Consider the following 23,513-nt stretch of genomic DNA (forward strand, 5'->3'; position numbering starts at 1 on the left):
TATGTTTATTTTATATTTACACATACATATGTATAATATATAAATATGTATATATATCTATATACATGTATATATATAGTATATATTATATACATACAGTATATGTATATATTATGATACATATATATATATATTTATATATATATATATATATATATATATATATATATATATATATATATATGTTTAATTAATGCATACTGGCACATGACTGGATGGGATAGTAAAGTATGTCGGTACATTTTTTCTAATCGTGTTCGAAGTATATTTTGACGTTGTAAGTGCCTAGATCGCAGAGTTACCTTGTGAGTGTATCGTATATAATTGTAATATTGTCGTTTATAGGGAAATTGTTGACATTTATAATCTCATAGCAGTGGTTTACCTTCACACGAAAAAACGCTCAGTGTACAGGACTGCCTACGTGGAAAGAAGTACAGCGTTTTTGTATAAATACTGATGAGAAATATATTGGATATTTAAAGAATATAGTCGAAAAAATAGCGAAGAATAGAGTGTTTTGCGCAAATCCCGATAATAAATATTTTGGTATGAAAGGAAATAGTCGAAAAAATAGCGAAGAATTTAATTTAGATAAATAGCTTTATTTAAGAAGCACTAACAGGTGAAACGACAAATGCATTTAAAGATATTTCCTTGTTTCACATTCCTTAAAACTGAATGGGACCAAAATGTGAAATGACCTTCTCAGTATTTTTTTGACATACTGAGAACAACATTATTATTATTATTATTATTATTATTATTATTATTATTATTATTATTATTATTATTATTATTATTATTATTAAGAATTCTCGATATTATAGCCTAGTTACCGAGTCGCCTTATGTCATTGTTATTATTATTATTATTATTATTTTCCCATGAAGGTTTTCCCTTTTATCTAGTACTTTTACTTTGTTAACTACATCAAAACCAATATTCACGGCAACTATCTTTAAAATTATCATCATGAAAGTGTTTAATGTTATTATTTTTAGTAATTTAATATCCTAGCTGCCTTTATTATAGAAACGCATAGAAACAAACGACATGATTGCCTTTTGGAGTTGCTATACGCCATAATTCTCGGAACAGTTTCCCCAGGGCGCAACTGCAATAAATATCTTTTCGGAAAAAAACGACTCATAACTGCTGTTTGGAGTGCTTTAATAATCCCAGAAGGCAATTATCGGAGTGACAAAAAGTCGGTATTCCAATTACAACATACCGACGCCAGGGTATTAGCGAAGTCACAATAAATTACGTTTGTATAAAAAAAGCTTGGTCCATTCATTGTCAAGAGAGGAGAGAGAGAGAGAAAAAAAACGGATGGTGCTATTGCCCTTGCCGTATGGCTTGTAACAATTTATTTTCTCCCTTGTTTTGGAAAATTAATTCTTTTTAAGGAAGGAGGCATGATTTTTTTTTTATGTTTGCTGATGCAGTGAACTAAGTCTGTTGATTAATATTATTGCTATCAGATTTGTTACATATATTTTTAAGACATTCCAACGCTGAAGTTTGAAAAAAAAATTCTATTGCATTTCGAACTTGATTCCATGCTCTCCAGAGATCTAGGGAAAAGATTAGCTTCATATTATCCGTCAGTTCAATCAGTTTGATTCCAGGTTCGGGTTAATTGTTTCTTTTCGGACACAGCAAGACAGTGGCCAACCGCTGTAGGATCCCAAAGAATCAATGATTAACATAACTTAGTCTTGAGGTCACCATAACATCAAGAAGGTGATAATAATCCTAATATTTATTATAGGGTGAAGAAAAGTGAACAGTAGTTTGCAAAGAGGTCTAATAGCTCGTTAATGGCTCATTAAATGATTTTTCATTGTAAAGTAAATGACGTATGTAAGGAAATATGATTCTGTAATGCGAGTATTAGTTACTGTAATGGGGCTTTAGTGGTATTAATGAGGAATAAGTTGCCGTAACGAGGGCTTAGCTGCTGGAATGATCCGTGTGTCAGGTAATAATGCACATTTTGAAAGGCTTATCTGGCGTTCTCTTAACACATCCCGGGAACTGAATTGCTCTCATCTTCCTGAACACTAAACGTCATATCCCATTGAAGGACAAGAGAATTGCGCACCCGTGGAGAGAGAGAGAGAGAGAGAGAGAGAGAGAGAGAGAGAGAGAGAGAGAGGGGAGGGTGGTTGGTTATTCTGTGGTTAGCATTGATGGGTGGGGGGGGGAAGGATTGGGTGAGGTAACCGTATGAGATAACATCCCTCGAGTCAAAGGGTCCTGCTCTTCCTCTCATCTCCTGCTCATGCCTCATTCACCTTTATGTCTACCTCCTCTTCCTTCGCCTCATCTTATGATTTTGTTTTTATTATTTTTTCGTCATGACTTCAGCTTTACCATTTGTTCTTCCATTTACTTCAATTTCTCTTCCTCATCTAAATCTTTCCTTTTACTCCCCCTTATAACTTTGCCCAAGGTACCCTAACCTATATGTCTACCTCCTCCTTTTTTTTTTTTTATCTCCCCTCCCTGGTTCTTGCTCTCCAGCCATGCACACGCATTCTCTCTCTCTCTCTCTCTCTCTCTCTCTCTCTCTCTCTCTCTCCTCCCCCTTCGAAACCCATCTGTTAGGACCCATTGACATTTTTGGGGGAAGGGAGTGTCAAGACGCGAGAGCAGTAATTCTAGAAGCTCTAATGTTTAGGGCGATATTTGCTCGTAATTTGGGATGCTTGAGTGTTTTAGAGAGATTTCTGTTCGTTGACGTGGGAGGTGTGTACGCACAAAAGAAAGAGTTTGGGGGGGGGGGTTGAGTTCGAGTGCTTTCTCCTCAGCTCAAGATTGCTTTGAGAATCACATTCTTCATTGTTTTCGCACAGTCACCCACAGAGAGAGAGAGAGAGAGAGAGAGAGAGAGAGAGAGAGAGAGAGAGAGGGGTTGTGGGGTTGGGGGTGGGGATGCCTGGTAGAGGAGTTTCTAGTCGTGGTTAGTTTGACAGTTTGGTTTATTCTGTTAGTTTCGGTTTTGTTTGGGTCTTTGAAATATATTGACCTTTATATTGCTCAGCGTACTCAGCACATTTTGTGCTTGTAAGTAAAGCGGATTTATATCACTATTAATAATCCATATATACCCAATATACACACATATGTATATATATTATATATATACATATGTGTATATGTATATATGTATACATATACATATATGTATATATACATACACACACAGATATATATGTATATATATATATATATATATATATATATATATACTGTATATATGTGTGTGCGTGTGTTAGTGTTTGATGTGTGTGTGTTTCTTTATAGTCAGTGAGTTTCCTGTATCCAGAATTTTCTTCAATCACCTACGTTGTCTCTTCATATATACTACCTTTTCCCCTTTGGCGCATATCTAGTAGAAATCTCGAGAACCGCCGTTGTAAAAACGGTATGACAAAGATCTCGAGGGACTAATTCATTGTATGTCGTGCGCTGCAATTATACTTTCAGTGTGAAATTTTTTTTCTTTTCTGAGTCTCACTTCTTTGTTTTCTTTTCTCCTGAGTAAACGCACTTCTCTTATATTAAACACTAGTTTTTCATATTTTCTTCATTGTTCAAGCTAACTAGGTTTATCGTTTTTACATTTTATTCTTTTTCCTTTTGCCTCTACGTGGTCGGTACGGGCGTAAATAAATCTGGTATCTGGCGCCATTTGGCAACACCTGACAGTGTTCGCATAGCTGAACTTCACTAAGTGGGTGGTGTACTATGGAGGCTTATGCGTTTGTTGGGTCCAGTTTTCATTTGTTGCTCGCGAGGCGTATGGAGTGAATTTAAATTTTTCCTTGATATTTGTATTTGCTATTTCACGAGATTTTAAGTCGGCAAGCATTCTGTTATATATTAAGAGCCTACCGCTAAATCCAGTGTAATACATCTATTACGTGTATCTGTAAATTAGCTTAAGTTGCGGAAATTTGCTGATATGCATTTCATAACCTATTCGAATTAATATATTATATATATATATATATATATATATATATATATATATATATATATATATATTATTTATAAATGATTATGTATATATGCATATACATTATATATATACATATGTGTGTGTGTGTGTTTGTGTGTGAGAACCTGAATTAATCTTCAACTCTCAGCTTCCCCTCCGAAGTGATTTCCTGAGTTTTTCTTGAAGAAGAGAATCTGTTAATTGTGACCTTGATATGAGCTTCAGTTATTGCTTGCTTTCCTTTTATTTTTTTCACGTTATTTTCTTATGTTTCATCAACCTGTGCTGTTATGTTTATTTCTTTGTTTTTCTTGTTTGGTGGCATTTGTTTCTTTTCTGTCAATTTTCTTTCACTTCTTGAATTTATTTTCCATGTTTTCCCCCTCAGTTAACCTCTTTTCTTGCTTAATAGTAGTCTGTTTTCTTTGCTTGCAACGGGGCTCTCTTTATTTCTCGTCTTTTATCCTTTAAGTAAAATCAGAATATTCTCCTTGATATATATATATTAATAAGGTTTATGAGTCGGACTAAAGATGGGAAAAAATTGTAAGAGGATCATAGTTTCCTAGCGTGATATAATATTTAAATAAGTGATACAAAAACGTTGGCGAGACAAGGACAAACCCCTTTCAAAGTTTATGAGAGAGAGAGAGAGAGAGAGAGAGAGAGAGAGAGAGAGAGAGAGAGAGAGAGAGAGAGAAGGGGTTGTGGGGTTGGGGTGGGGAGAGAGGAGGTTTGACAGTTTGGTTTATTCTGTTAGCGGTTTTGTTTGGGTTGAAATATATTGAAGGGTCATATTTTCATGCAACTTCTTCCCCATTATGTAAGAAATAGTAAACGTATATATGTGTGTGGGGTGTGTGGGATGTGTGTGTGTTTTTATAGAGAGAGAGGGTTCAATTGCATTTGGCAAAGTTGTCGATTTGGCATAAAACTGAGTTTCATTATGCCATCTTTCCTAGTTGGATTAGACTTAGTAAACGGACAAATGAACTTATTTTACACGTGTTTTACATTTGATCTCAGCCGGGGTAAATAAAGATTATTTGGCAACACCTGACAGGGTTTGTTTACTAGGGAGACTATGGAAGCTTATGCGTTTGTTGTGTCAATTTTCTCTCTCCTCCCTCGGTGGTGGAAGAAGAAGGTTCATCCTTATTGATTTCTGAAAGAACCTAACCTCGAATTAATATATTATATATATATATATATATATATATATATATATATATATATATATTTATTTATAAATGGTTATGGGAAGCACATTATATATATACATATGTGTGTGTGTGTGTTTGTGTGTGAGAACCGCTCACTTCAAAACATAATTAACAGGCAGTTATTCTGCTTTCCTTTTATTTTTTCGTTATTTTCTTATGTTTCATCTGTGCTGTTATGTTTATTTCTTTGTTTTTCTTGTTTGGTCATTTGTTTCTTTTCTGTCAATTTTCTTTCTTCTTGAATTTATTTTCATGTTTTCCCCCTCAGTTCTTCTTCTGTTTTCTTTTGCAACGGGGGGCTCTTTATCTCTTTTATCTCGGCTTTTTCTTCTATGTAAACCATAAAATATGCCCTACAAAAAAGAACAAGGACAAACCCTTTCAAAGTTTTGCGTTGGAAGGGTTGAATACTTCTTCCCCTTTGATGCAGTTCTTCATAGTTGTCGATTTGGCATAAGACTCCCCGAAGACGGACAAATGAATATACATATGATCTCAGCCGGAGATTATTTCCAAGCCGGGGTTTGTTTACTAGGAGACGGTGTCCTCTCTATATATCCTTATATGAAAGAATATATATATATATATATAAAGAAGAGTTTGCTTGAATACTCTCTTTGATGCATATATATATATATAAAGTATATATATATATATATATATATATATATATATAAATATATATATATATATATATATATATATCGTACACACATATATATGTTTATGTATGCGTATACATATTTATGCGTGAATTTGCATAAATTAAATATTTTGATATATTATGTAAATACCCAAATCTGTGCACTAGTGTGAATATAATATGGCAAAGATTATATACACACACGTACACAAGGTTACGCACTTGCACATACCATTTCTGCTTGTATATTCGATATCCAAGCAAACCTGCCCGTAGAGTAAAAAATAAAATTCACCTTTCAGTTGACGTGTTTATTTGCTTGTTTATAAATAAAACTCTACACCTCCCTTCTGGGCTTAAGGTTGGCACTTGGTTTGTTTATTCTATGAATGTTTGGGATGCTTTGTTTGTTAGTTTGTTATGGGAGGACGTTTGTTGATTCTTCCGCACGAGGTAAAGATGCAAGTTCCGTCGTTTGTGATAAATACAATTTTTTTTTTTTTTTTGAAAGTTGTGTTTGTCTTAGTAGTCGTATTTTTTCTGTGCGAGGACGGGGTTTGGTTGCTGGTATTTACACGGTGCTCGGGATTGTTGGGTATATGAGTCACAAATTTTTATTCAGCAGCAACAACAACTACAACAACAATAATGATAATAATAATAATAATAATAATAATAATAATAATAATAATAATAGTTATTATTGTCATGATTATTATTATTATCAGTATTATTATGTGATTCTTATGCATCCGCATTGACTAACTAGTGTCCTGGCTCATGCATATATGTAAGTTACGAAAATGTAGTTTTAAATGTATTCTATATACCCTCTTTCCTGGCTCAATATATGTATATATATATATATATATATATATATATATATATATATATATATATATATATATATATATATATATATACTGTATATATATATATACATATACATATATATATATATATATATATAATTTATTTATATATGTATGTATGTATATATGTGTTTATATACATATATATATGCATACACATACATACATATATGTATACTATGCAAAGAGAGAGAGAGAGAGAGAGAGAGAGAGAGAGAGAGAGAGAGAGAGAAGAGAGAGGAGGTCGATGGATGGGCGCCTTAAAAGAAGGGTTAGAGGAATCAGGTAGTCTTGGATATGGACAGAATACCAAAGTTTTGAGTTGACAGAAGAAACAATCACAGAACTGTGCATTCCGTGATAGTCTAATCTTCATAGAGTAAAACATATCACCCTGTATTTTAATCATTTATATTTTGATGTTATTAATTTATTGATTTATCTTTTTTTCGTTTCTAATGACTGATCTCTTCTTCCTGTATTTTCTACTATCTTTTGTAACTTCTTTCAAATGAACACGTTATTTTTGGAAGCTTGAATTTCTGGCCAGCGCCCCCTTTAAGCTTGTTCCATATGATTAGCGGTTTATCTTCTGAATAATAATAATAATAATAATAATAATAATAATAATAATAGCAGTAGTCTTGTCCTGAAATCAAGTTTCTCATTGGACGGGTGGGTACCGTTCTCAGCGAGCACTCTGCTGGCCCTGCGTTCGATTCTCCGACCGGCCTTTGAAGAATTGGAGGAATTTATTTCTGGTGATAGAAATTCATTTCTCGCTATAATGTGGTTCGGATTCCACAATAAGCTGTAGGTCTCATTGCTAGATAACCAATTGGTTCTTAGCCACGTAAAATAAATCTAATCCTTCGGGCCAGCCCTAGGAGAGCTGTTAATCAGCTCCTCAGTAGTCTGGTTAAACTAAGGTATACTTAGTTTGTCCAGAAACTTCGGTTATGGTTGCTAGCTCAGTAAATATCTAGAACAAATCAGGAAGTGATATAGACAGTGGACACGAAGAAAAGCTCCAACTTGAAGTAGGCTTTGGTGAATAGCCAATATTGCTCCGTGCTGTCACTTCATGTTCCTTTTTGCATACGCAACGCCGTATTTGGTGAATTTGAATATTATGATACTAAGTGTCACGTCGGGCTCCAAGCGCATATTTCTCAGCACCTGAAAATATCATCTAGTGTTACCATAAAACTTGAGGTGCTTTTGAAGCGTCTTGTTCATGCTGAAATGTTGGTACTAATGCCACTTGCTTAAGATTTTTCTTTTCATCGGATATCAATAGAATAATATTCACCAGATGTCAGCATCTAACAGGAATCTTTCATTTTTAGACGAGATTTCTCAGCGATCATTTATTGTTTCCCCACAATGATAATGGACTTCCCTTAGCGCCTATGGTGTCTGCTCAGTATCAAAAGGTTTCTTCAAGGGAAGTATGATTAAAGCATAGAAACTTATTTTTCCAACATTATCATAATGCAAAATTATTTTTTAGCAAAAACTAAAGAAGCTCCAAAGCATATATATCCGAAAACAAGCAATTGCTTTTTACTTGTTAATAAAATGCCGACGTTATGCTTTTAACACAAATGAGTTCTAAGGAGAGAGAGAGAGCGAACGGTGGTATGTTTCTGGTCAAGCTTTCGGGAAGTGAATGAGGAATAATTTAATGTTTGTTAATGCGCGTAAGAGAAAGTGTCGGGGAGGGGGCGGGTAAAACATAAATCGTGTCTTGAATATAATGAATGGGTATTTAATTATCTCGCCTGTGAGGGTGCGTATTAAGAGGCAGCCTTCCTTCTCTTTCTCTTGGTGAGAGAAAGAACGAATGTAAGAGAGAAATTGATTATAAACCAAGGAGAGTCCCTCATTATTCATAGCGGATGAATATGAAAGAGAGAAGATTAAATACAGAAGATGAAATCAAATAGTAGAGAGAGAGAGAGAGAGAGAGAGAGAGAGAGAGAGAGAGAGAGAGAGGGAGGCAGGTGTCGTAAGACGTGCACGTAAAAAGTGAAAGGGGGAAGATCACATGAGGTGTCGGGGCTTCGTAACCAAATTATTAATAGGGACTTTTTTAGGCTATGGAGATATTTCCAAGGTAAGAGTTCTTATTAGGGATTTCAAGGTGAGGGTCTTTCTTGAAGGGTTTCCATAAGACGCTTCAGAGATACAGAAATGAAGGAATAATTAGGTGAGCTGGATGGAACGAAAGATGGAAGAGAATTTCAGAAAAATAATGGCTCAACAGGAGAGAGAGAGAGAGAGAGAGAGAGAGAGAGAGAGAGAGAGAGAGAGAGAGAGAGAGAGAGAGAGAGAGAGCACAAAGAAAAGGACTTTCCAGTAAAAACTGCGTAAATTACATCGTTTAGAGGTGTATTCCCATCTGCATGACAGATTAAAGGGGTAAAGCACCAGAGTTTCAGGTAACAAGAACCAGGGAGAGATTATTTTGATTTAACCATATGAAGAAATGTCGGGTTTAGAGAGTTAAAAACGAAGCTTATGAACGCAACTGATGATAAGTTTAGTGAGTTAAAAACGAAGTTGATGAACCCAACTGATGATAAGTATAGAGAGTTAAGAACGAAGTTGATGAACCCAACTGATGATAAGTTTAGAGAGTTAAAAAGGAAGTTGATGAACCCAACTTATGATAAGTATAGAGAGTTAAAAAGGAAGTTGATGAACCCAACTGATGATAAGTTTAGAGAGTTAAAAAGGAAGTTGATGAACCCAACTGATGATAAGTTTAGAGAGTTAAAAAGGAAGTTGATGAACCCAACTGATGATAAGTTTAGAGAGTTAAAAAGGAAGTTGATGAACCCAACTGATGATAAGTTTAGAGAGTTAAAAAGGAAGTTGATGAACCCAACTGATGATAAGCATAGAGAGTTAAAAACGAAGTTGATGAACCCAACTGATGATAAGTTTAGAGAGATAAAAAGGAAGTTGATGAACCCAACTGATGATAAGTTTAGAGAGTTAAAAACGAAGTTGATGAACCCAATTGATGATAAGTATAGAGAGTTAAAAACGAAGTTGGTTAACCCAACTGATGATAAGTTTAGAGTTAAAAAGGAAGTTGATGAACCCAACTGATGATAAGTTTAGAGAGTTAAAAGGAAGTTGAGAACCCAACTGATGATAAAAGAGTTAAAAAGGAAGTTGATGAACCCAACTGATGATAAGTTTAGAGAGTTAAAAAGGAAATTAGTGAACCCAACTGATGAAAAGTTTAGAGTGTTGAACCCAACTGATGATAGAGAGTTTAGAGTTGATGTTAATAAGTTTAGAGTTTAAAAGGAAGTTGATGAACCCAACTGATGATAAGTATAGAGAGTTAAAAAGGAAGTTAGTGAACCCAACTGATGAAAAGTATAGAGAGTTAAAAAGGAAGTTGATGAACCCAACTGATGATAAGTATAGAGAGTTAAAAAGGAAGTTGGTGAACCCAACTGATGATAAGTTTAGAGAGTTAAAAGGAAGTTAATGAACCCAACTGATGATAAGTATAGAGAGTTAAAAACGAAGTTGGTTAACCCAACTGATGATAAGTTTAGAGTTAAAAAGGAAGTTGATGAACCCAACTGATAATAAGTTTAGAGAGTTAAAAAGGAAGTTGATGAACCCAACTGATGATAAGTTTAGAGTTAAAAAGGAAGTTGATGAACCCAACTGATGATAAGTATAGAGAGTTAAAAAGGAAGTTAGTGAACCCAACTGATGAAAAGTTTAGAGCGTTAAAAAGGAAGTTGTTGAACCCAACTGATGATAAGTATAGAGAGTTAAAAAGGAAGTTGATGAACCCAACTGATAATAAGTTTAGAGTGTTAAAAAGGAAGTTGATGAACCCAACTGATGATAAGTATAGAGAGTTAAAAAGGAAATTAGTGAACCCAACTGATGAAAAGTATAGAGAGTTAAAAAGGAAGTTGATGAACCCAACTGATGATAAGTATAGAGAGTTAAAAAGGAAGTTGATGAACCCAACTGATAATAAGTTTAGAGAGTTAAAAAGGAAGTTGATGAACCCAACTGATGATAAGTATAGAGAGTTAAAAAAGGAAGTTGATGAACCCAACTGATGATAAGTATAGAGAGTTAAAAAGGAAGTTGATGAACCCAACTGATGATAAGTTTAGAGAGTTAAAAAGGAGGTTGTTGAACCCAACTGATGATAAGTTTAGAGAGTTAAAAAGGAAGTTGATGAACCCAACTGATGATGAGTATAGAGTTAAAAAGGAAGTTGATGAACCCAACTGATGATAAGTATAGAGAGTTAAAAGCGAAGTTGATGAACCCAACTGATGATAAGTATAGAGAGTTAAAAGCGAAGTTGATGAACCCAACTGATGATAAGTTTAGAGAGTTAAAAAGTAAGTTGATAAACTCAACTGATGATAAGTTTAGAGAGTTAAAAAGGAAGTTGATGAACCCAAACGATGATAAGTTTAGAGAGTTAAAAACGAAGTTGATGAACCCAACTGATGATAAGTTTAGAGAGTTGAAAACGAAGTTGATGAACCCAAATGATGATAAGTTGAGAGAGGTTTAATGAGGAATTAAAGGCTTTTAATGAACTCGAAAAGAGAGAAACGTGGAAAAATGAACAAAAATGAAAATAAAATGCACAAAAATAAGTAGAAAATGCACAGAAAAAAAACAAGTTACAAAAACGAAGCCGGGAAAAATCTTTCAGCTACGACTTGCAGTAAGATACAGGTTCCTCCTGCAAATGGTAGCCATTCATCATTGATTCTGAAGATCAGTGACGAATTGATGGTATTATCTCAATTGGGTGATTGATCTGACTTTGTGATTCATCACTCGCCAGTGATTTATGATGTATTTGTCTGGTTAGGGTCCGAATGTCAGCGACGGATGTATTTGTATTATCATATATTTGTTTATATGTTTACAAATCTGCACACACACGCGCGCAATATATGTATATATATATATATATATATATATATATATATATATATATATATATATATATATATATATATATATATATACATACACAGTATATAGTTTTATGTCAATTTTGCACTGAAGCCCAGAATGAGTCGATTATTAGAGAGACAGACAGACAGACAGAGACAAAGACAGTGAGAGAAAGAGACGGACGAAGGGTGAGGATGCATCTAAACAACACACACACACACATATGTGTGTGTTTGTTTGTTTGTTGTTTAGATGCATTCTCTCTCTCTCTCTAGTCGACTCATTCTGAAGGCTTCATTGCTAAAATGAGGGAAAATTATAAATAAGTGGCACTCACTTTATTACTCATTTCCTTCAGCTCTAAACTTTGAAATTCTTTACGCTTTTCAGTAAGGAAGTTGTATAAATCCTCTCCTTGAGAGACGAATCTATTTTTCAAGAGGCAAATCTTAAGATTTTTTTTCTGGCTGAGTCTGACTAATTAAAAAAATTATTTTTACTAGAATATTATTAATTGAAATTATATACAGGTATATATGTATGTGCATATATATATATATATATATATATATATATATATATATATATATATATATATATATATATATAATATTTATATATATATTTATATATAATATATATTTAATTATTATATATATATATGTGTGTGTGTGTATTTTTGTGTTTGTGTGTGTGCGCGCGCGCGCGCGTATGTGTGTGTATGTGTACATATGAACAATAAACTTAAAAAGGTCTTTAATTCGTAAAGTAAGCATTTCCAAAATAATAAACCGATATGTGAAGCAAGAAGCAAAGTAAAATACCTACTATATAACTAATGAAAATAAATCAACAAACAGATTTAACGACACATTCATAAAAGCTAATGAATATCACAGACTCGAGGAAAGACTGCCTCGAAGTATTCGGGTGTTGGGACTTTTCGTACGCTGTAATAAAGTTGTCGAACCCTCTGCTAAATTGAATTTCAGTTTCGAAAAATATTTGCTAAAGAGCTTGAGTTCCTGGGACTGCAGAGGATTAGATTCGTTTCCCTGTTTTTACCTTTTTTGCTCAGTGTCCCTCGCTCATCATCTCCCTATCCCCTCACGGGCTAAATGCCGAGTGTTCTTGGCACATTTTACTCTCTCTCTCTCTCTCTCTCTCTCTCTCTCTCTCTCTCTCTCTCTCTCTCTCTCTCTTCAATCATTAATCCTTTTACCAGGTTTCATCCTGTTTTTTTCCTTTGTTTATCATCCTTTTGTTTCCCTCTACATTTTACTGCCACTTCCCCCCTCTCCTCCCTTTCTCTCTCCCTCCCCACTTCATTCTACGGGAATTCCTTTCTAACACTTCTTGGCACACTCTCTCTCTCTCTCTCTCTCTCTCTCTCTCTCTCTCTCTCTCTCTCCAGTTACTAAGCCTTGTAACAGGTTTCATCCTTTTTTTTTTCCTTTGTTTATCATCCTTTTGTTTCCCTCTTCATTTTACTAACCCCCCACCTCCTATTCCTCTCTCCCTCCCCATTTCATTCTAGGGGAGTTTCTTCTTAACACTTCTTGGCAAATTTACTTTCTCTCTCTCTCTCTCTCTCTCCAATCATTAAGCCTTGTAACAGGCTTCATCCTGTTTTTTCCTTTGTTTATGATCCTTTTGTTTCCCCTCTTCATTTTACTAACCCCCCACCTCCTGTTCCTTTCTCCCTCCCCACTTCATTCTAGGGGAGTTTCTTCCTAACACTTCTTGGCATACTTACTCTCTCTCTCTCTCTCTCTCTCTCTCTCTCTCTCTCTCTCTCTCTCCAGACATCATGCCGAGCCGCCTTGAAACATGTTTCATCCTAGTTCTCTCTCTCTCTCTCTCTCTCTCTCTCTCTCTCTCTCTCTCTCTCTCTCTCTCTCTCCAGACATCATGCCGAGCCGCCTTGAAACATGTTTCATCCTAGTTTTTAGTTTTCTGTAAAAGAAAATTATTGAGAAGGCTATGTCTGTCCGTCCGCACCTTTTCTGTCCGCTTTACTTGTATTCCTTTGTTTATCATTCTTTTGTTCCCCTTTTCATTTTACTGTACCCTCGTTTCTCTCTCCCTCCCTACTTCATTCCAGGGAGTTTCTTCCTAACACTTCTTGGCACATTGACTCTCTCTCTCTCTCTCTCTCTCTCTCTCTCTCTCTCTCTCTCTCCAAGCCAAGCCGCCTTGTAACAGATTTCATCCCGTTTTTTGCCTTTGTTTGTCATCCTTTTGTTTCCTCTGTTCATTCTACAACCACTTCTCCCTTCCCCTCCCGTTTCTTCCCACCCCACTTCCACTTCATTCCACGGGAGTTTCTTCCTAACACCCTGAGTTCTCCTTCCTGGTCCATTATTGGGGAATTGTCGGAGAAGTAGGTTAACATTATTGTGCATCACTTTAGTTCTTTCCGTCTCCTGCATCAAGACAAGAGACAACTGTCTCACATTAAAAGGATTTGAGGTGCGATAGAAAGGTAATGACCAGGACGCCTCCTGTGGCACATAGACAAAAAAATTTATTGTCAATAAACACTTAATGCAAACAATAAACTTAAATGAAAAGGAAGCGTTGAGTATTTGTGAGAGAGAGAGAGAGAGAGAGAGAGAGAGAGAGAGAGAGAGAGAGGGGAGAGAGATCCAACCTGTAAATAACAAAGAAGCGTTGAGTATCTGTGCGTGTGTGTGAGAGAGAGAGAGAGAGAGAGAGAGAGAGAGAGAGAGAGAGAGAGAGAGATTCAACCTGTAAATAACAAAGAAGCGTTGAGTATCTGTGCGTGTGTGTGTGTGTGAGAGAAGAGAGAGAGAGAGAGAGAGAGATTCAACCTGTAAATAACAAAGAAGCGTTGAGTATCTGTGCGTGTGTGTGTGAGAGAGAGAGAGAGAGAGAGAGAGAGAGAGAGAGAGAGAGAGAGAGAGAGAGAGAGAGAGATCCAACCTGTAAATTGGATTCCCAAAACACTAAAAATAGAAACCATCTCCTCTTGGGAAAGAATCTCATCCAAAGGAATATTTCAACTATTTCAGTGAAGCTTTGGGGGTGGGGGTTAGTGCCATTCTCGATAAACGTTCTCTGCCTTCAACTCCTCTCTCTCTCTCTCTCTCCTCCTCTCTCTTCTCTCTCACACACACACACACACAGACACCACGTCATAGTTTTAATATATACTGAAGGAAGTGAAATTCTGAGTATTAATTGTCAGAAGAAAAACATACATATCAGTATATGTGTGTTCTGCTCTCTCTCTCTCTCTCTCTCTCTCTCTCTCTCTCTCTCTATATATATATATATTTTATATATATATATAGGAATATATATATAGTATTAATTGTCAGAAGAAAAACATACATACACACACACACACACACACTCTATATATATATATATATATATATATATCTTATATATATATATATATATATATATATATATATATATATATATATATATATATATATATATATATATATATATTATATATATAATTTTTCCCACTTTACGTCATTTTCCCCTGTGGAGGGATTTATACAGAAGGATATTGTATTCCAATTTCTTAACAACCTAGGAATGCGGCTACTGGCCCCACGCCCATTTTCCTGACCCCGACAGACGCTGGGAAAAAAGGTAGGCGGTAGCAGTGACGAATGTTATCTGAGAGCCGTACCGCCAACCACCGCTGCGTGCTTGCATGCAATGGATTGTTTTTGCTATTGGAGTCGTAACAGTAATGGTTGAGAGTTTTGCAAGGTTAAAAAGGGATTTTGAGAAGTTGTTCGCTTAAGAGTAAAACGAAAGGGGTCTTTTTACATAGTTCTTATCCAGGTATATTCTGTATGAAGAAAGCGAATTAATGAAATGCTTAGAGACTTTAGAGCACTATGTCAACATTCTTTTTTATCATAATTCGAATGTCTGCTGGACGAGCAACACCAAGGAGGGGTAAAGAAAAAAATATGGGGAAAAAAAAAAAAAAAAAAACTGAGGATTAATCCTGGATGACGCAACAGACTTGTCTCAGGTAGTAAAGAAATGTTGCAATGTGAATCAGAGTAATAGTTCTAAGGTGTGAACGACCATTCCGGGGATGGTGGTCTTATCAGAATGAATTAGTGATGTGGTAACCTGGCAGGTGTGACCTGGTTCCTTAAGAGAAAGAAGATTTTTTATTAAGTGGGTAAAAGCTGAAGTGCATTACCCTTCCCCCATTTTTTTTTTTTTTTTTCTTCTGCCACACTGCATTGTCACCAGTTGGTGGAACACCTAAAAGATTTAACTTCTGTAAGGTAAAAGTGAAATGCGAATGAAATTCACTTGCATTTAATGTTATCCTAGTTATTTTGGGCGTAGAAATGTCCTAATAATCTAGCTTATTATGAAGCTTATTTAGTTTGCTCGTTAATTAATGAAGTATTCGCGTCATGAGACAATAATTCCTCGTGGTTAAAAGAGTATGAAAGTTGGTCACTTACTAATCGATGGTAAGTAAAAAAATCTTTTGAATAAAATACTTTTCTTAATCACATTAATTAAATGTAGTTTTTGTGGCAATATCTGTTGTTATTTTTGTAAAAAAAAAAAATTTCCTCCAGGCTTTTGTACATTGCTTACCCAAAACTTAAATAATATCTAAGTGACATTAAGCGCATAATACGTTTTTTATTTTTTCACCAGAAGAAATAGAATACGCAAGACCTCTCCCTACTCACTCCAACTGACAGAAACTGTTTCCTTAAGATTAAACTTACATTTTATCTTTGCTATCAAGGACGCTTAATTGCTAATATTATCCGACGTACATGGTTATGTGATTATGATATGTAGGCGACTTTATTCACTGCGACAGCTATTACATTCCTGGCATGACGGGGAAATAATGGAACAAACAATGCTGTGATGTATTTGTCTGTGTGAGTAAGATATATTAGAATCCCCACTGTTAATAAGTGCCGCATTGGATTATTTACTTTGTGTGTGTTTAATGCGTAGATCTACATCTTTGTACAGTATACATACATATATATATATATCGGTATGTGTCTAAATGTTTATATATACATTGTATGTGTGTGGATGGGTGGGCGGGTGTTTGTGTGTGTGTGGACGTGGGTGTGTGCTTGTATTTGCATTGCAAAACCTACTTATCTTCATTTCATATTTATTTTTATAACAATTAGATCGAATAAATAACTCGAACCATCCTAAAAATATACCCAAATTCTTCTACCCTATGTCAGTTCTGAAAGCATCCCTTCGTCTGACAGGAAATAGTTGAATGCGAGGCATATTTTCAGTAGTTACCCTCTGGCGCGAGCTTACCCAGAGGGAAAAACTCATTCGCATAGCGCGACGATGAGCCAGGTTATGGAGGAGCATTTTATACCTTTGAATGAGCCAGCGGGGAGTAATGCTCTGTGATGTTACCCCTTATTGCAAGTGGCTATCAGAAGAGGCATCAAATTGTTAAGGGGGGAAGGGGAAGATTATTTGTGTGGGTTGTTGTGGATTAATAGGCAGGTAGAAAAAAGACAGAACTGTAGTTGAAAGTTGTGGTTTTTGTTGCGTTTGGCCAGTTTTAGATAAATTGTAAGCTGCCTTTATTTGTTGGGGTCGTTGTTACTCTTCCCACTTTTTATTTCTGCTTCTTGTGTCTTTCAGGAATCTAATCTTCCTCTTACCATTTTTTATCTTTAGGTCATCGTCAGACTTCAAGTATCATTTTGCCTTTCCAATTCATATGCAGATATTTCGACACTTCTCAGATCGTCATCCATACCTTATCAGGTATGGATGACGGTTTTGAAAGTCTCTTTCTCAGCGTTGCTGAATATTGTGTGGTACTGTGGAGTTAGATCTGGATATGACATCTAAAATAAAGCACTCAAGATTTGGTTGGCAAAAGATCCCTTTCTTTTTTGTGTCATACCTCTTTTACTGTAAACACGGATATTTGGTAGTCTGGAAATTGAATCCCTCTGATCTTTCAGTCTGGGTTTAGAAGTAGGTATAGGATGGGTAAGTTTGCATCTCAGCTGGTTGTGCTCTACAGGTGTTAAATGCTTTTTTCTTAGCGGCTCCTTCAGGTTATTAAAGCTTACCTGTTCTGGTATTATTCCTGTATCTTGGCTGAGTCTGCATGCACTGTTCTTCCGGGAGTTAGGTTGGAGGCTGTAAGTCACGTTGTTCATACTTCAACATGGAATCATTTCATTACTCGAAAGATTCGACAAACTATCCGCGTTTTACTGATAATCTTTTGAGTATTTCTCTCGAGAACTTTTGATTTTATGCCACTTCCACTCTCGTATTCTTTGTATCCGTCAGCTTCACAATCCCACAGATGCTGTATAGGAGCCACAGAATTGAAGGTCAACTGGATTAAAAAGTCCTTAACATTTACTTTTAGAACGGAATTCTGTCTCCTTCAATATTAACTGAATTATATGAAAGCTTACGAGTTTGTCAATACATTTAAAAATCATTCGAGAGCAATGTTAATTCATACAGCGATATTTCTCGATTGAAATCTTGTTTAAATAAGAACAGTTCATTAAATTTTGTATAAAAAGTAAGATCGAGGGTTTAATTTTTTCTCGAAAAATAAGGTTGTCGTAGACATTGAAGTAAGACTTGAAATAAGTATACTTGGAAGCGTCGAACAAGTTCTCTCTCTCTCTCTCTCTCTCTCTCTCTCTCTCTCTCTCTCTCTCTCTCTCTCTCTACTGATGCTTAATAGATAAAAAAAAGATGTCTTTGAAATGTAAAAATCTTTTTGATGAGGTACTTCGATGGAGATCAAAGTTTCCTCCAACGACAAAAAATAGTTTCCTCGATGACTTTTTCTTTGTGTGTTAGTATTTTTAGCAGTTAGTAGTTTGATTTATTTTTGCTATGCATGAAAATGCTCTCTCTCTCTCTCTCTCTCTCTCTCTCTCTCTCTCTCTCTCTCTCTCTCTCTCTCTCTCGTTCTAGTTTATAAATAACTCCCGATATTCAGACATGTCCCTTGACGGGTGATCATTATAACCATCATCGTGAGTAATATTTCGGTCCTTATTTTTTCTTGACGTAGTGTTTATATTTCCTGCATTTCCTGAGGTATGTTTTTTTTATGTCATAACTGATTGCAGTATATATATATAAATTGATTAAATGGGTCCTGTCTGATTTTATTTTTATTTTTGGTGAAGTACATAGTGAAACGGGAAGAGAATTTAATATCTTCGTTATTTGAAAAGGTGCGTATTTTTTATGAATGCAAAAACAAATGCGTATATATATACATATGTATGTGTATGTGTGTATATATATATTTATACATATACATATATTGCTATCCATATTATTGGTACGAAAGAAATGCAGAATTATTAAGGTGGAGTACAATTCATTATTTAACTTTGACCCTATTCAATTAAATATCCTTAAATTATGTTTTCCTGTTATTGATATGTACCATGTAAAGTTGGATTAAAATGCAGATCTCTCATTTTATTATAGAAACACATTGTGAGTGAAAACGGCCATACATTATTTTTCTAGTGTGACTCTATATATATTCAGCGATGGTCGGATCTGATTTAATTCTCAGTGAGGTGACGCATATCTCTAAGTTGACGTCTCAGGACACTTATAGATATTTTTATAGATAATACTCTTAAGTGAAAATGGGGAATTACTTTTCGTGTGAAAACAGGTTGCTTAATACCAGACTGAGACATTATACTCGTATATACCCTTATGAAGTTGTATTTGCATGAAAATGAATCACTGTATTTTCAGTTACTGTAGCAAGAATCTTCTTGAAAATGGATCAGTGTTTTACGTGAAAACATATCAGTAATTAACAGAGATTGAGATGGTATTTATATTCTTATGGAATTATGTAACCGTAAAGATGAATCGCCGTTTTTGTATTTAATATATCCAATATCAAAGATGTTTTCCAAAGTGTTCAAAGTTGAGAAGAAGTCTCGGGAACTGCAGAATGCGCCCCGGCCTTCTTCCACGGAGCAGAGGCCCACCTACTACCCTCTGCTTCAGTCCTCCCTCCACGGGAACAGGAAGAGGGCGACGGTGCACGACACCAGGGCATCGTCCATCGAGAAGGACCTCGACCTGCTGGAGTTGGTGTGTCGCAGCGACAGCCTGCACAAGCGGCTCGACGAGCTGCAGGCCAAGTACGAGAGGATGGACGATGGCATGGAGCACATCAGCAGGGAGACGAGGATTAAAGAATCAAAAAGCGAAAAGCGCAACCGACAGAAATCTAACCTGTTGCCTTCGACGCGCATATCGAAATCTTTCGAAGAGCCGGAAGTCAAAAAGCCCAGTTTCTTCAAGAGGATCTTCGGGAACAGGTTGTCGAAGAGCGAGGACGATCTGCTCGATAAGGGAACTCCTGAGCAGAGTGCAGATGTCAAAGAAAACGGGACGCCCATTGCCACGCCCCCTCTCAAAGATCGGAGATCTGCCAGTGCAGACATCTTATCCATTAAAGATCTGGTGGTGAGACCTCCCGATAAGCGGCACAGCTGCAGCGTAGAATTTGCCGATTTGAGAGACAGAGATCCCCTGGACGATTGCTTGATGCCACCGCCTCCTCCACCTCCACCAGATCTGAATTTCATCAAGGGGGGGATGAAGAGAAAAAGGGTCATCAAGATGTACAACATCGATCCCTTAGATAAGCAGAACTCATCGATGGGAGGGTCGAGCGAATCCTGCTACGACTCGACCGATTCAGAGTTGGACGTCAGAACGAGACGCGCGAGTGACAGCTATCACAGGCCAAATCACATTTACCCTCCTGCTCCTGCGGGAGAGACGCAGCACTGCCGCCACCATTCGTTACAGAATGCGCTGCAGCCTCTGCAGCAGCAGCAGCAGCAGCAGCAGCAGCAGCAGCATTCTCACGTGCACGATGGCATGATCGGGGGAGACCCTGCCAGCTACTCGCAGTACGATCTGATAAACACCAGTGGGAGGAGTTCCCGTAGTAGCTGCTACAAGCAAACGCCCCTCGTTAGTTTACCGCCGGGCAAGATGCCTCAGGAGGGGGAGTGGCCAAGGAATGAAGTGAGTATGTCAACTGATAACGAAGGGGAATGGTATGGGAAAGATGGAGGAATGATAAGAGAGGGGAAGTGGCCAATAATCGATGGAGGGAGGACGATAATGAGGGAAGGCGAGTGGCGGGCCAAGGCAGATAGTTGGTCGGCGGGGGAAGGAGAGAGGACGACCAAGGAGGGGTTGCTTCTTCCAAGAGATGGGGACTACTCCCTGAGGGAAAGGGAAGCTGCAGAGGGAGGAGCTCTGGTGTCAAGAGACAGCATGAGGAAATATGACCCCCAGGCCTACACCCCTCGACATAACCCTAGACCAGGTGATCACAAAGCAGTTGGCGGAGGAGGCTCGGCGGCCTCCCACATGGATGCCACGAGACCTGACATGTCAAAGCGATGTGGAGGAGTATTCACGGACGACTCTATTCAGTCGCAAGATTCGTGGGAGTCGACCCCAAGCGATGGGGAGATGACCAAAGACGGCACGGTGAGGAGGAGGTACAGCCACAGCACCAAAAAGCCTTTGTTGAGTAAATCTCCAGACGTGTTACCATCGTCTGCTGGTTCTCAGAAGCAGACACCCTCTCCGAAGGGGCCGAGTACCCCTATGGACTGCTCGGACTCCGAAAGGCAGATGGAAGGCAGCGACGTGGCCGAGAGTTCGGAAACTGACCTTCCGCTCTCGAAAACCTCGAGTACACAGGACCTTCCCGCTCGTCTGCCCACCACCGCCTCTATACAAGAACTCGATCACTTTCTGTCGGCGATCATTCATAACCTCGAGGCCCAGCTGCAAGCGGGGGGAAGCATCTCCATCAAAGGTCGCCCTGGGGAGGGACTCACAGCTGAAGGGTTAAAGAGAAAAAGGAAAAAGAGGAAAGATGACGATGGACCTGAGTCAAGAATTCCTGAGCTGGTTCCCCTAAGGACCAAAAAGTAAGTACACGATAAGTGCTTTATCTGATGTTGAATTTTGTTTATTTGATTTTGTTGTATCACCTGTCATATATATATCATATATATATATATATATATATATATATATATATATATATATATATATATATATATATATGTGTATGTGTGTGTGTATATGTGTGTGTGTATATATATATATATATATATATATATATATATATATATATATATATATATATATATTACACTTCTAAAAATATTTACAAGATTTTGAGTAGTCTTGTAGATTATGATTATTCGGCTTAAAGGTAATGCTTTGGTTAAAATTAGGTAAGGCCTTGGTATGTAAAAATAATTAACTTACATATTTTCACATAGAAACGGGTGCTGTAAAACGGTATCAGATTTAACATTCCATGTTTAGAACGTTTTACGTAATATATTTTAAGAAGAAACAGATTAAAGGCCATGAAAAAGAACTGCGATTTATCAGTCTGTAATGGACGAACCCTTTCAACAAAAATGGTAAATTAAATCATTCTTTAAACAGAGTATGTAATTTTTGAATAAGTAAATCTATATTCAAAACAAACGCTGAGTAACACAGGTATTTTACAAGCAGTACACAGCAATTCGAAAATAGTATAGTAACTGTTAGACAAAAATTCTAATTTTTTTTCTGCACTTTAAGTGGAAATTGTTATTGTTAGTATAATTGGTTTATTTTAAACACCCTGCTTTCTTTCATAGGTGTAAATCAAGTAAGTAAATGGAACGTCTCTTCTCCCATAATCGTAGATCAAAGATTTTCCCGAGGAGAGTATTAGAACTGTCTACCCTGCTAAGAGTACTAATAACATTATCTTGGGAACGTGCGGAATTTCTACTTCCTCCTCCGTGTTCATAAAAGACAAAAGTTAAAGAAGCCAATAATGTTATGGTGTGTGCGTGTGTGTGTGTGTGTGGAGAGAGAGAGAGAGAAAGAGAGAGAGAGAGAGAGAGTCTATGTATATGTGTATGATATATTTATTATATAGATTTATATATATGTATATACGTGTGTGTGTGTGCGCGTGCTTGTATGTACCTATGCTCTCTCTCTCTCTCTCTCTCTCTCTCTCTCTCTCTCTCTCTCTCTCTCTCTCTCTTGTATAAATACAGATATATCAACAAGAAAAAATATTTCTAAGATGGCTGATCATCCTTCCGTCTTTTCTTCAGTCTCACACACCACAGGAAATTTATTCATGCACATTTGTAGCCACCTCGTTCCTCAGCCTTACACTTTTCCCTGTTTTGCTCTCAAGCGAAGTCCAAGGGGGCGGGCAGCTTAGAGACCTTACAGTAAGTTTCACATACAGTAGATTGAAACACTTTAAATTCTTGAAATGATTTCAAAACAGCACTTCATCACTGGCTACTGAAGACTACCATTCTTTCCGTAACTTTTTTTTTCCTGCTTCCACTCACACTGGTATAAACATTCTGTGGTAAATTTTTTATATATAGACTATCTTTGTTATTTACTTCTTCATTGAAAATTATGTGTCTTTCATTTCCTTCCTTTTGTTATCTGTACTGATTTGCCCCATAGATTCTCTTAAGAAATGTGTTAACCTTTTTTTTTTTTTCTACCTTCTCTATAACGAAACGGCCAATTCACTAATCATTCTCTTGCATCTTATACATGGTTCTTCCTGAACTACCAACTTTACACAAAGATAATTGTTAAAAGAGACGTTCCTTATGCTAAGTCAGCCTTGTTCTCTTGACATTTTGACGGTATGTTACTTTTCAATTAAA

At 36.6% G+C, this 23,513-nt stretch overlaps 1 protein-coding gene across 1 annotated transcript in view; it reads left to right on the forward strand.

The window, feature by feature from the left end:
* The first annotated feature begins 19,468 nt into the window (after positions 1-19,468).
* The window catches only part of LOC136840897 (uncharacterized), a 128,369-nt gene continuing 124,324 nt past the window's right edge, over positions 19,469-23,513 (forward strand). The window contains exon 1 of the mRNA XM_067107857.1: positions 19,469-20,805. Within this exon, the coding sequence (XP_066963958.1) occupies positions 19,603-20,805 (1,203 nt within the window). The 5' untranslated portion in view covers positions 19,469-19,602. The remainder of the gene's footprint in view (positions 20,806-23,513) is intronic.

Source organism: Macrobrachium rosenbergii, chromosome 8 (assembly GCF_040412425.1).
Source record: "Macrobrachium rosenbergii isolate ZJJX-2024 chromosome 8, ASM4041242v1, whole genome shotgun sequence".
NCBI classification, from domain to species: Eukaryota; Metazoa; Arthropoda; class Malacostraca; order Decapoda; family Palaemonidae; genus Macrobrachium; species Macrobrachium rosenbergii.